The following is a 13,389-nucleotide window of genomic DNA, read 5'->3' as shown; positions in this document are numbered from 1 at the left end:
TGGGATATAAAGATCGCAACAGCCTCCATTTAATTCTCCATGGGCTTTGCTTTCAGAAAATATATAAAGTTTGGGGGTTCTGAGTAATTATCTAGGAAAAAATGTTAATTTTAACATATGTGGAAAATTAAAAAATTGGCCAGGACAGCAAGTGGTTAAAAAAGATTTTTATTGCAGACTGTGGCCCTGCTGGAGGTTTATGTTCACTTCCTCTATAACCATATAGGATATGTCACGGGTACAGGAAGGGGCTGCTTTCGCTACACTAAAAACTGACAAGGAGTCTAAAAAGTAATGATTTTTGCCACAGCGCTTTTCACATTGCGATTTTGACTTTTTTTTTTTTTTCCTTCCAACAAAATGGCTGAAAATAGCTGAGGCGACAGAACCTTCACATCCGGTCCTCGCGCAATAGCAGAGCAATACCGCAATACATCAGATGGGCGCGTCTACTCCGCGCCTGCGCACTGAGCAAGAGGAAGCGAATCTGATGCAACCGGCTGCCAAGCAAGTGTAGGAGACATGGACGCGATCGGAGAAGGCACGGCTCGGCTCCAGCTGGGTGAGAAGGGGGATGGTGAGGCCGGTGAGGGATGTGGGGGGGTCTGTACAGACTGTGTGAGTGACGAGGCTTCCCATGTCACTGTATGGAGGGGGCTGAGTGCTGTGCAGGACATATGGATGACATGGGGTGGGGAGAGCATGGTTGGTGAATGGGGCTGGCCATACACTGTACTACCTGATCACTACAAGGGGTGACATCACATGAATCACCATTGTACTGTACATAGGGACACAAGGGGGTATGGGAGACACATGGGGTGTAGAGGGGACCCATATAGAGGTGTTGGGGGGGGGGACACAAGGGGTGTAAAGGGACCCATGGGGTATATATTATTAATATTATTATTATACAGGATTTATATAGCGCCAACAGTTTGCACAGCGCTTTACAACATGAGGGCAGACAGTACACTTACAATACAAATCAATACAGGAGGGATCAGAGGGCCCTGTTCCTTAGAGCTTACAATCTAGAAGGGAGGGTCAAGTGGAACTAAAGGTAATAACTGTGGGGGATGAACTGATGGAGAAAATACAGTTGTTAGGTGTGGGTAGGGTAGGCTTCTCTGAAGAGAAGGGTTTTCAGAGATTGTCTAAAAGCTAATAGAGTAGGAGATAAGTGGACAGATTGGGGTAGGGCATTCCATAGGATTGGAGAGGCTTTGGAAAAGTCCTGGAGGTGAGCATGGGAGGAGGTGATGAAGGAGCTAGAGAGCAGGAGGTCATAGAAGGAACGAAGAGAACGAGTAGGTTGGTATTTAGAGACTAGGCTAGTGATGTAGCTGGGGGCGAAATTGTGGATGGGTTTGTAGTTTTTTGTTAGTATTTTTAATTTTAATTTGTTGGGTGAGCTGAAGCCAGTGGAGGGATTGACAGAGGAATAGCAGATGCAGAGTTATTGGTAAGGTGGATGAGTCTGGCAGTAGAATTCATGATGGATTGAAGAGGTGATAGACTATGTAGAGGTAAGCCAATGAGAAGGGAGTTGCAGTAGTCGAGGCGAGAGATGACCAGCGAGTGAATTAACAGCTTTGTTGTGTCATTGGTTAGAAAGGGGCGTATTTTGGAGATGTTGCGGAGGTTGAGGCGGCAGGATTTGGACAGTGATTGGACGTGGGGCTTAAAGGAGAGTTCAGAGTCCAGGACTACACCTAGAACCTTGGCATGTGGGGATGGGCTGATAGTTGTGCCATCGATTTTGACAGAGAGATCAGGGGAAGGGGCATATGGGGGAGGAAAAATGATAAGTTTGGTTTTGGATAGATTGAGTTTGAGGAAGTGGTGTGACATCCAGACTGATATATCTGATAGTAAATTAGTGATATGTGAGGAGACAGAGGGAGTGAGCTGAAGGGGTAGGGAAATAGATTTGGGTGTCATCAGCGTAGAGATGGCATTGGAAGCCATGGGGGGCTATCAGTTGACCCAGGGAGGAGGTGTAGATTGAAAATAGGAGAGGTCCAAGAACAGAACCTTGGGGGACCCCAACAGAGAAGGGAAGAGGAGGAAGTAGAATTGCAGGTAACGCTATAGGTGCGGTTAAATAAGTAGGTAGAGAACCAGTGAAGAGTACAGTCATGAAGACCAAAGGCATGGAGTGTTTTATATATGGGACACAAGGGTTATAAAGGGGACCCATATAGGGTGTTGGGGGACACTAGGGGTGTAAGGGGACCCATGGGGTATATATGGGACATGAATGTAAAGGGACCCATTGGGTATATGGGGGGCACAAGGGGGGGTAGAGGAGACCCATATAGGGGTGTTGGGGGGGACACACGGTGTGTAAGGGGACCCCATGGGGTATATAGGGCTGTAAGGGGACCCATGGGGTATATATGGGACACAAGGGTGTAAGGGGGCCCATTGGGTATATGGGGGACACAAGGGGTGTAGGGGGCGGGGTAGAGGGACCCATATAAGGGTGTAGGGGACACAAGGGGTGTAGGGGAACCCATAGGGTATGTATGGGACACAAGGGTGTAAGGGGACCCATTGGATATATGGGGGACACAAAGGGGCTGTAGAGGGGACCCATAAAGGGGTGTTGGACATACGGTGTCTAAGGGGACCCCATGGGGTATATAGGGGTGTAAGGGGAACCTTGGGATATATATGGGACACAAGGGTGTAAGGGGACAATTGGGTATAGGGGGTCGGTCGGGGTGGTAGAGGGGACCCATGTAGGGGTGTAGGGGAATCAAGGAGTTTAAGGGAACCCATTGGATATTTGGGGGACACAAGGAGTGTAGGGGAACACAAGGGGTGTAAGGGGACTCATGGGGTATATGGAGGACAAAATGGGTGTTTGGGGACCCAATGGGATGTAGGGGAACACAAGGGGTGTAGAGGAGACCCATGGGGTATAGAGACCCTGTCTGGTTTTGACTCCTATCCAGGGCTCCATCAGAGAGATTTCCCTTCCTGTCCTGATGACAATGTAGTACTTGTGTCACAGACCCCAAAAGTCTGATGTGAACGAAGACCCTACAACATGCACCCCAAAAATAATAAAAAATAATGTTTTCGGTTTGTGGTTCTCAGATACAGTTGATTTCTGCTTTAAGTGACAACTTCCTGAGCCTCTTTTTTTGTTTTTTTTTGTTCCTCTGTTGGCACTGAGTTGCTCTGGTGCCGGTAGAGAAACACCGATCAAGTCAAGGTTACGCTGATCTGTCCCTAAGTTTGTGTACATGGTGTCCATGGTGCAGAGGTCCTGCACCCTTCGGTTGCCTTTGTACAATGTTTCTTCCCTCAGGTCAGATTTGGGCAGGTCAGAAGTTTTTTTTTTTTTTATTATTTTATGGAGTTTTATATTGTGTTGCAAGCTTATATATATATATAATTATACTGTAGGGGAATTTTGGGGAAACCTGCTGTCATTAACCTCTAAATAAAAGGTCTTCATTGTCTCCATACAGAAGAAATGTATGTGTCGGAGAAAGAAGGGGATGATGCCGCTGGTGATGGGACCAAGGAGAAACCCTTTAAAACTGTTCTTAAGGTAATTCACCTGATAGAAGTCTCTGTTCTCTGCACAGTGTGTTTTATGACTTTCACAGCTAAGGCTCTAGTCCTGTTTTGCCTTTCTGCTTTCAGTTTCTTCATATTACACGCTGTGTCATGGGAACACCTTCATGATGAAGGAAAAACATGTCTTAGCGTCTAAACACCGCTTTGTAACTATAGCATGTGTTAGTAAACTGTATATATCATCACTACTAAGTGTATCCAGGTAGATTATACTGCGTCTTTTTTTTTTTATTTACTTTTTTTTTATTTACTTTTTTTTTCCTGCAGGACAAATTGAGCTCCTTTTGGCAGTAAATGATAATGGATAGCTCCTTTTTTTTGTTGTTTGTTTTTTTTTTTTTTTTTTTTTCTTATCAAAGGAAAGCTGGCACAGAAAAAAAGCATTTTTTAATCTACTGTATATACTCGAGTATAGGTTGATCCGAATATAAGCCCAGGCCCCTAATCTTACCACAAAAAACTGGGAAAATGTATTGACTCGAGTATAAGCCGGTGAGAAATGCAGCAGCTACTGTAAGTGGAGGAGAGGGTCAACAATGCCCATCTGCATGCCTCCCTGTGTTTATTGCATACCTCTCTGTGTCCAGTGCATGCCTACCAGTGCAGATCTGCCTACCTCACTGTGTCCTGTGTATACCCCCCTGTGTCCATTGCAGCCTACCTGTGCCAATCTGCATCCTCTCTGTGTCCTGTGCATGCCTCCGTGTGCCGATCTGAATCCACCGATCAGCGCGTCATAAAAACATACGGCGTCCATTCCAGTGTTCAAAAGCCGCGCCTCCTCCTCGTCTGTGATAAGCAGAACACTCAAATTCCCAGCAGTAAGTGTTCAGCCTATTACGGACATCCGCTCATCCTCATACCACGGACGAGGATGAGAAAATGTCCGTAATAGGCTGAACACTGACTGCTGGGAAATTGAGTGTTCTGCTTATCACAGACGAGGAGGAGGCGCAGTTTTTGAACAGTGGAATGGGCGCCGTATGTTTTTTTTATGACACGCTGGCCGCCGTCTGTCTGCATGACACGCTGATCAGGTAGGCAGACGGCGGTGACTCGAGTATAAGCCGAGGGGGGCACTTTCAGCCTAAAAAAAGGGCTGAAAATCTCGGCTTATGCTCGAGTATATACGGTAGTAACCGGGTGTTTTAGGTAGGAAAAAAAGGCTTTTTTAAATTTATTTTAGTATCGGAATGTTTTAGAGGGGGGAAAAAAAAACATTCTTTAAAGTGGTTGTACACCCTGTACAACCACTTTTACCTACAGGTAAGCCTATATTAAGGCTTACCTGTAAGTGCTTGAAATATCGCCTAAACCTCCACGGTTTAGGAGATATTTCCGAAAGACCCGAGCGCCGATGTCATCGGTGCATGCACTCTTTAGAAAGGGCACAACGTGCCGTTTCTAATAGGGGTCATGCCGTGACTGGCGGCTCCCACGCCTCCGGCCAGTCACAGAGCCATTTTGCGGCCCTGGAAGGAAGAAGGGCGAAGATGGATGCTCCCTGCTAGTGGGGACAACGGAGACATCGCGGGCTTCGGTTTCAGGTAAGTGACACATAATGGGCTACAATGCGATGCTATGCATAGTAGCCCATTATGCTTTACCTTTGCAGGGAAATAAAGAGGAAGTAAAAACCACCAGGGTCTACTTCCTCTTTAAATGTAGTATCGAAGTGTTTTAGGTAGGGGGGAAAAAAAGCATTTTTTTATTTGCTATAGGGCTGTTTTTTTTTTTTTTTAGGACAAAAACTTTTTTAACCACTTCAATACAGGCCATTTTCACCCCCTTCCTGCCCAGGCCAATTTTCCGTTTTCAGAGCTGTCGCACTTTGAATGACAATTGCGCAGTCGTGCAACACTGTACCCAAATTAAATTTTTATAATTAGAGTTTTCTTTTGGTGGTATTTGATCATCTCTGCGTTTTTTTTTTTTTTTTGTTTTTTTTTTTTTCTATAAACAAAAGAAGAAGACAAGTTTGAAAAAAAAGCACAATATTTTTTGCTATAATAAATATCCCAATTTAAAAAAAAAATAAATAAATAAAAATTTTTTCCTCAGTTTAGGCCAATATGTATTCTTCTACATATTTTTGGTAAAATAAAATCACAATAAGCGTATATTGATTGGTTTGCCTATAGTGCCTACAAAATAGTTTTATGGCATTTTTATTATTTATTTTTTTTACTAGTAATGGCAGCGATCTGCGATCTTTATCGTGACTGCGACATTGCGGCGGACATATCGGCCACTTTTGACACCATTTTGGGACCATTCACATTTATACAGCGATCAGTGCTATAAAAATGCACTGATTACTGTATAAATGTCACTGGCAAGGAAGGGGTTAACATTAGAGGGTGATCAAGGGGTTAAGTGTGTCACCTAGGGAGTGATTCTAACTGTAAAGGGAGGGGACTCACAAGGGGAGGAGACCGATCGGTGTTCCTCTGTACTGGGAACACAGATCAGTCTCCTCTCACCTAACAGGACGTGGATCTGTGTGTTTACACACACAGATCCAGGTCCCTGCTCTGTTATCGGGCAATCGCAGGTGCCTGGCGAACATCGCGGCATCGGCTCCCGAGTGGCACGGCGGGGGACGTGCGCCCCCGGGACGTCATATGACGCCCGCCCAGGATGGGAGATCCCTACTTCATTTAGGAATAAAAAATGCATCGAAGAGTTTGGTGGACTCAATACTCCTGAACAGGTCTGTAAGAGGAAACATTCAGATGATTGGCCAGTAATTATCAATGACATAGTAATTGATTATGGCCATATAGATGCACTTTGTAAAGGCATTAGAACATTTCCCTCTGGGTCCAGCGATGTCCAGAGGTTGGTATCTATCATATGATGATTTAAGCACCGCCTGTGTGGAGCAAATCGCCTGCAGGCCACTCTGAGGGAATATCTGTTACCCAAAAGGTATTTCTTCTCTTGCAGAGGGTTGTTTGTGTACATTCCTCAGGTGTCTTCTTACCTTCTACACCAGTTAAACGTTATTCATTATCATCATCGTCTCTTTTGCTCTGGAACTACCACATAGCCATGAGCAAGGGATTGGCAGCTCCCTTCAGATGCTTCTGAGACAGGTTTTCTTGCTTTGTCAATAACAGCAGTGCAAACCTTTGGTAAAAACACTTCAAACAATTCATGGGTCCAGAAAGAGAAGCAGCTTAATTTTAAATGCTGATTCTCCTTACTGATCAGTGAGGTCAGCCATCACATTCACAGACCTGCCGAGAGGCTCAGTAAACCAGAGGGCTTCACTTTTACAGAACAATTTAAAATTTGCATAAACCATTTTCTACCTTTTACGTCCTACTGTATTTGTGTCAGAGGCGTAACGAGAACCTTCAGGGCCCCAGTGCAAGAAACCATGAAGGGCCCTCTTGACCCCCCTCCCCTCCTTTCATCAGAGCCCCGGGCTTCCAGTTCTGGGAGGGCATCCATGGACATCCTCCCTGGACCCTGCCTCCCACGTGCTGCCTGGGGCGTGCACGCTCTTTGACCCAGCTGATCACAGCGCCCCTTTACCATGTGATAAGCTGATAACATTGTAAACAGACTTGCCGGTTATCGGCAGTCCTTCTTTCCATGCTGTGTATGTGTGAGGAAAAGAAAAGCCATTAACCAGCAAGACTAGTATTAGTACATTGTTTAAACTGGTAATCAGTGCCCTGATTCGGTGCAAGCCCCATCAATGCCCCCTATTAGTGCCACTTATCAATGCTGCCCATCAGTGCCACATATCGGTGCCACTTATCGGTGCGCATCAATGCTGCCTATTAGTGCCACATATCAGTGCTGCCCATCAGTGCCGCCTATCAGTGCTCATCTGCAGGACTCTGAGCTGAGGGTGTCTCTCATACAGCTCATAGCCTGCACCGACAGCCCCCCGGGAGAGGAGAAAGCTGCTGATCTGTTCCTTCTCCTCCTGTGTGTTTACTGGAACTGTGAATAATCAAACTCAGCTGTTTAGCTTTACAGTTCCTGCGGTACACACAGGAGGAGAAGGAACAGATCGGCAGCTTTCTCCTCTCCCGGGGGGCTGTCGGTGCAGGCTATGAGCTGTATGAGAGACACCCCTCAGCTCAGAGTCCTGAAGCAGGAAACCCCACTGGGTCCCCCCCACAGTAGCGGAACACTGGTGCCTTATCCCCCCCTTTGCAGCTCTTACCCGCTCGGTGATCTGTCCCGGATCCTGGCAACGGGGATGTCTTACTCCGAACTGGGAAACAGACAGAGCAGAGCGTTGCTTGGCGCGATGTCAAGGTGAGCAGAAGCTTGCTCAGTGTGGAGCTGGAAGAGAGGGGCCTGGCAAAAGGAAGCACGCCCCTGTGTGTTCTTCTTTTTTTTTTTCCCAATACTTTATTTTTGCAAAAAGAGAAAAACACATGGTAAAATACAGAAACCATCTGCAGGTATCGGATTCAAAAGAGAGTTTCATTACACATGAATTGTTGCACTTCTAGTCTTGACTGTTAACATAGATGCGAACGACTAGCTTCCAGATCAAGGAGTCTCCATATCCCATGTGTCAAGAAACCGCGTAATAAAGACTTCCAGGAGTCAGAGTTGGCCCATTGGGACCCAATCAAGAAAAGAGGACAAGAGGGTGGGGGATTTTGTGGGGGCGAGGAGGGGGATGATGGGGAGGAAAGAGAAGAAAGGAAAAAAAAAAAAAGGTGGGGGGGGGGGGGGGGGGCTGGGGGTGTTCCCAGCAGCCCGAATCCTCATCCAGGCAAGAGAGTACTCTGGGTGTGCCCTCCCTTCGCCCCTAATAATAATTACATAAAATAATGGAAAAAAAAATACCTAGGTCAAGGTTTGATCTCTAGGTCAGTGCCAGGGTTAGTGTTTGGATCAAGGTCAGGGTCAGTATTTTATGGACAGGATTTTTTTATTTATTTTTTTTTTAATTAGTATCAGTTAATGTTGGTGTGTTTTAGGTAGGATTTAAAAAAAGCCAAATGTGCACTATTGTTTCCGGGCTGTACTACGTGTACAAAGAACAACTAACATATACTAATGTGGTATCGCTGCGATTGTCAGGAGCAGGAGGATTTATTTTGGGTTGTTCTCTGGTGGTAGGTTATGGTAGTAGCAAGACATATACAGTTATATTTAAAAACTTTTTTTTGTTTTTTTTTGTTTTACTATTTTAGGCCAGTTTTTCTTTGATAAAAAAAACAGGAGATATCCATTACCATTCGCCACCAAATGAAAGCCCAATTTGTCCTGAAAGAAAACACAGTATAATCCACCTGGATGAACAAAGTAGCTGTGGTGATATGTACGATTTTACTAACACTTGTCAAGATGACAAAATTGTGCTTCGCATTTAGATTTGTTTTACCCTGAGGCATGAAGGGGTTAAAGGGCAACTGAACTTTGCAAGCTGTGTATTAACCCCTCGCCACCCAGGCCAATTCTGACATTCCTCTCCTTCATGTAAAAATCATCATTCTTTTGCTAGAAAATTACTCAGAACCCCAAACATATATATATATATATATATATATATATATATATATATATATATATATATATATATATATATATATATATATATATATATATTTAGTAGAGACCCTAGAGAATAAAATGGTGATCATTGCACGTCACACAGTATTTGCGCAGCAATTTTTCAAACAGTTTTTTTTTGGGGGGGGAATAAAAGTTAATTATAATGGATTTTACTGCAAAAATACAGAATATATAACCCATTTTTTTGGTAAGATATAAAAGATGGTGTTACGCTAAGTAAATAGATACCTAACGTGTCGCACTTTAAAATTGCGCACGCTCGTGGAATTCAGCCACACTACAGCACTTAAAAATCTCCATAGGCATTGGTTTAAAACTTTGTACAGATTACAAGTTTAGAGTTACAGAGGTCTAGTATTATACCTCGCGTGTGGTGCGATCGCAGTTTAATATATTTGACCTACATATGTCTGCTTCTGCGTGCGAGCATGGGGGCACTTTAAAACTTTTTTTATTATTATTTCTTTTATTTAATTTTTTTTATTTTTACTGTCCCTTTTCATTTTCTTATTTTATTTTTTTTTTTTTCACTTTTATTCCTAATACAAGAAATGTAAACATTTCTTGTAATAGGAATAAGGCATGACAGGTCCTATTTATGGCGACCTAAGACCCCAGATATCTCCTCTACCCTGGAAAGATATATATATATATATATATATATATATATATAATTTCTGCTTTCCAGGGGGAAAAATGCCAGTGCTTACATCTCCCAGGGTCTTAGTGATGGTGGGGGGGTCATACAGTCCATGGTCAGCTCTATGGTAAACTGCTGCTGGATCGGATCTCTGACTTCGCAATTGCATGGGAGAGGCACCATCAGGAGGGGGGGGGAGTCCCCTACTGCTGCCTGTAAAAAAAAAAAAAAAAAAAAATCCAGCAGCTAATCGGCCACTAGGATGGCATTTGCAAGAGAGGCCATCACTGGCTAAAAACAAAGATATCTGAATAATGCCTGTAGCTGCAGGCATCATCCAGATATCTCTGCTTCAAGTCCCAGACGTCATGTGACAGCCTCCCGGTGGGAAGTGGTTAAAGAGATCGCATTGCCTGTGGTGTCCCTGCAACTGATTTTTTTTTTTCTTCCATTTTTTTTTTTTTGCCGACTTAAGGAGCCCATAGCTTATGTATTTTCTTTTCCTTCCACCATAGGAGGAAGGAAAGAAAATTGCTCAATTCCCCCATCAACACTGTGTTGATGGGGAAATCCCTCCAGCAGCGCTATTGTGTTCTGCCAGTGGGGAGCCTTCCCTGCCAGTAGAACACAATGCTCACTGCTGGTGGCTATATCCACTGGCAGTAATCACATGCAAAAAAATCTGATAGGCTGGTTGTACTGAAGTAGATGTCCATAGACTGACTTTTGGCTGGTCCCTGCTGAACCTTTTGAGATTTTATCTATCTTTGGCCAGCTTTACCATGGCTTGTTCTGCACTATGTCTGTGTGGAGGCAGACATCTTGGTAGAGGCAGGGCTTTGCTTATTCATGTCAGAGTCCCCCAGCATGGAGAATAGTGAGCAGCACAGTAGTGATCTCTCCAAATCTCCCTCCAAATCATCTGAGACTAGCAGTCAGAGGCAGCAGTGCCTTAGATCTCACATTGCAGATTTGCAGCTATGCAGCTGTAGATACAGGAGTGCCTAGGCACCCCTCGCGTGTCAGGGAGTGCCTGGGCACCCCTCGCGTGTCAGGGAGTGCCTTGGTATTTTTCAGGAGAAATTCAAGACAAAGGGTGCACTTTTCAAGGTAAAATTAATATTGATACATGCTCCTTTTATCATGGCAAATCTTCACTTTTTGAGTTTAGGTCCAGTTTTACACCTTCTACATTTTTTTCATTGTATGTTTTGAATTGCCCCATCTAGTAACAGGTTCCCTTTACCACACTATAGTGCCATCTGGAAATATACCTTATTCTTATTACCTGTGGTTACTTATGCATGGATACTAGAGCTGCACCATTCTGGCTAAAATAAGAATCACGATTTTTTTGCTTAAAATAAAGATCACGATTCTCGTGGGGTAACATCTTTCACATTGTACAAAAAAATTGGGTTAACTTTACTGTTCGTTTTTTTTTTTTTTTTTTTAATTCACTGAAGTGAATTTTTTCTCAAATTGCGTTTGAAAGACCGCTGCGCAAATACAGCGTGACATCAAATATTGCTACAATCACCATTTTATTCCCTAGGGCAGGGGTAGGCAACCTCGGCACTCCAGCTGTGGTGAAACTACAAATCCCATCATGCCTCTGCCTCTAGAAGCCATGCCTGTGATTGTCAGGGTCTTGCAATGTCTCATGGTACTTGTAGTTTCACCACAGCTGGAGGGCCGAGGTTGCCAACCTCTGACCTAGGGTCTCTGCTAAAAAATATATATATAATGTTTGGGGGTTCCAAGTCATTTTCTAGCAAAAAAAATACTGATTTTAACTTTGTAAGAAACAAGTGTCAGAAAAGGGTTTAGTCTTTAAGTGGTTAAACTTCCTTCATCTACAGACCTGAAGTTAATTCCTTTGATCTAGGAAGGAAAAGTTACAATGTTTATAGTTATCTACCCCCACAGACAATGTTGTGAAAAAGGTGGCAGGCTGCCCAGTTTTTTTCTTTTGACAGCTGAGTGAGCATGGGCTTTGCATTGCGGTATAATTTTGTGTTTGTTTTTTTTTTTTTTAATATGCAGACTAAAAATCTTTTTATCTTTAGGCCATGCTGACTGTAGGGAAGGAGCCTTTCCCTGTCTTCTATGTGGATTCACAGAAGGAAAACGAGGTTTGTATGCCATACCGAATTTACAGCAGTATATATGTGTGTGTATGATGTAGAGTCTCAAGTGATTGATTCAGAATGTATGTGCTTTAAGAGCCGGTTCACACCAGAATTGCACTGGAACGTGGTCTGTGTTCCTGTGCAATTTCTGCATGTTCCCCTGCAGTGCATTTAAAGTGAAACTAAACTGCATCTGAGCACCACAAACCAAAAAACAATATTTAATTCATTTTTGATATTCAAAGCAAACTTCCCCCCATCCATCCATGTTTCCATGCTTTATTTTGCTGTGAAATAATTTGGGAAAATATCCCCTGGCATTTCTACAGTGGTCATCTTGAGTAAGGGCAGATGATTCATGTAGCATTTACTTCCTGGAATCCATCTGCCCTTAGCTCATTGGCTGAGCTGTGAACACTCCCTCCCCTCCTGTAGACTCCTGGGATGTATGACATCAGTTGCCTAAGCCTGGAAACCAGGAAATAACTGAAGAAATGTAAAAAATGTTTTTTAAAACCAGTAAATATGATATTTACTAATGCTAGCAGCATAAGAATTAAAAATAGTCAATGTTGATAGAGAGAATGAAGTTACACTTTTACCACTTCAGTCCCGGAAGGATTTAACCCCCCCCCCCCCCCCGACCAGGCCATTTTTTGCGTCACGGCACTGCGTCACTTTAACTGACAATTGTGCGGTCGTGCGACGATGTACCCAAACAAAATTTATGTCCTTTTTTTTTCCCCCACAAATAGAGCTTTAGTATTTGATCATCTCTGCGTTTTTTTATTTTTTGCGCTATAAACAAAAAAAGACAGATAATTTTGAAAAAAACACTATTTTTTACTTTTTGCTATAATAAATATCCCAAATAAGAAAAAAAACAAACACATTTTTTCATCAGTTTAGGCCGATATGTATTTTACATATTTTTGGTAGAAAAAAATTGCAATAAGCGCATATTGATTGGTTTGCGCAAAAGTTATAGCGTCTATCGACCGCGGCGCCGGCTGGCATGTCCGTCTGAGTGTCGAAGCGAGGGAGGCCTGTCAGACTCAGAACGTTGGGCCCAGTGCACGGAGGCGTAATGACATCATTTGCGTGTTTCCCGCGCACCCCTGCACACTAGGTCTGCAGACTTTTGGGCCCCAAAAAGTTGCCCGCGGAGACCATCATCAGTAATATTGGTCTAGTTTGTGACCGATTTTTTTTTTTTTTTTTTTTGGAAAATGCTGATATCGGCCCGCAATAATCGGCCATCCCTGATAATCGGCCGATCCCTAATTTTTACACGGGTTCATTGGCATCGTCATTGCAGCTCTGTGCTTCTCTATGCTATACATGCAGATTATGGGTGGTGGGAGGGGCTGGCAGGGTGCTGTACGTAGTTTCCCGATAACATCAGAGCTTCCTGCATCAGTACTCTTCTCGAGCCCTTCTTCCTGATGCAAGCAGTGGGCTCTC

General features: G+C 43.7%; 1 protein-coding gene across 2 annotated transcripts in view; it reads left to right on the top strand.

Moving 5' to 3' along the window:
• The first annotated feature begins 410 nt into the window (after nucleotides 1-410).
• The window catches only part of NARS1 (asparaginyl-tRNA synthetase 1), a 39,483-nt gene continuing 26,504 nt past the window's right edge, over nucleotides 411-13,389 (top strand). The window contains exons 1-3 of one of the 2 annotated variants that reach the window (XM_073620280.1): nucleotides 411-562; nucleotides 3,486-3,568; nucleotides 11,863-11,928. In XM_073620280.1, the coding sequence (XP_073476381.1) occupies nucleotides 523-562; nucleotides 3,486-3,568; nucleotides 11,863-11,928 (189 nt within the window). In that variant the 5' untranslated portion in view covers nucleotides 411-522. The remainder of the gene's footprint in view (nucleotides 563-3,485; nucleotides 3,569-11,862; nucleotides 11,929-13,389) is intronic. The other variant, XM_073620289.1, reaches the window with a different exon arrangement.

This window comes from Aquarana catesbeiana, linkage group LG01, assembly GCF_042186555.1.
Source record: "Aquarana catesbeiana isolate 2022-GZ linkage group LG01, ASM4218655v1, whole genome shotgun sequence".
In the NCBI taxonomy this organism is placed as follows: domain Eukaryota; kingdom Metazoa; phylum Chordata; class Amphibia; order Anura; family Ranidae; genus Aquarana; species Aquarana catesbeiana.
The sequence above is the reverse complement of the archived record's forward strand: the minus strand, read 5'-3'. Positions and strand labels throughout refer to the sequence as shown.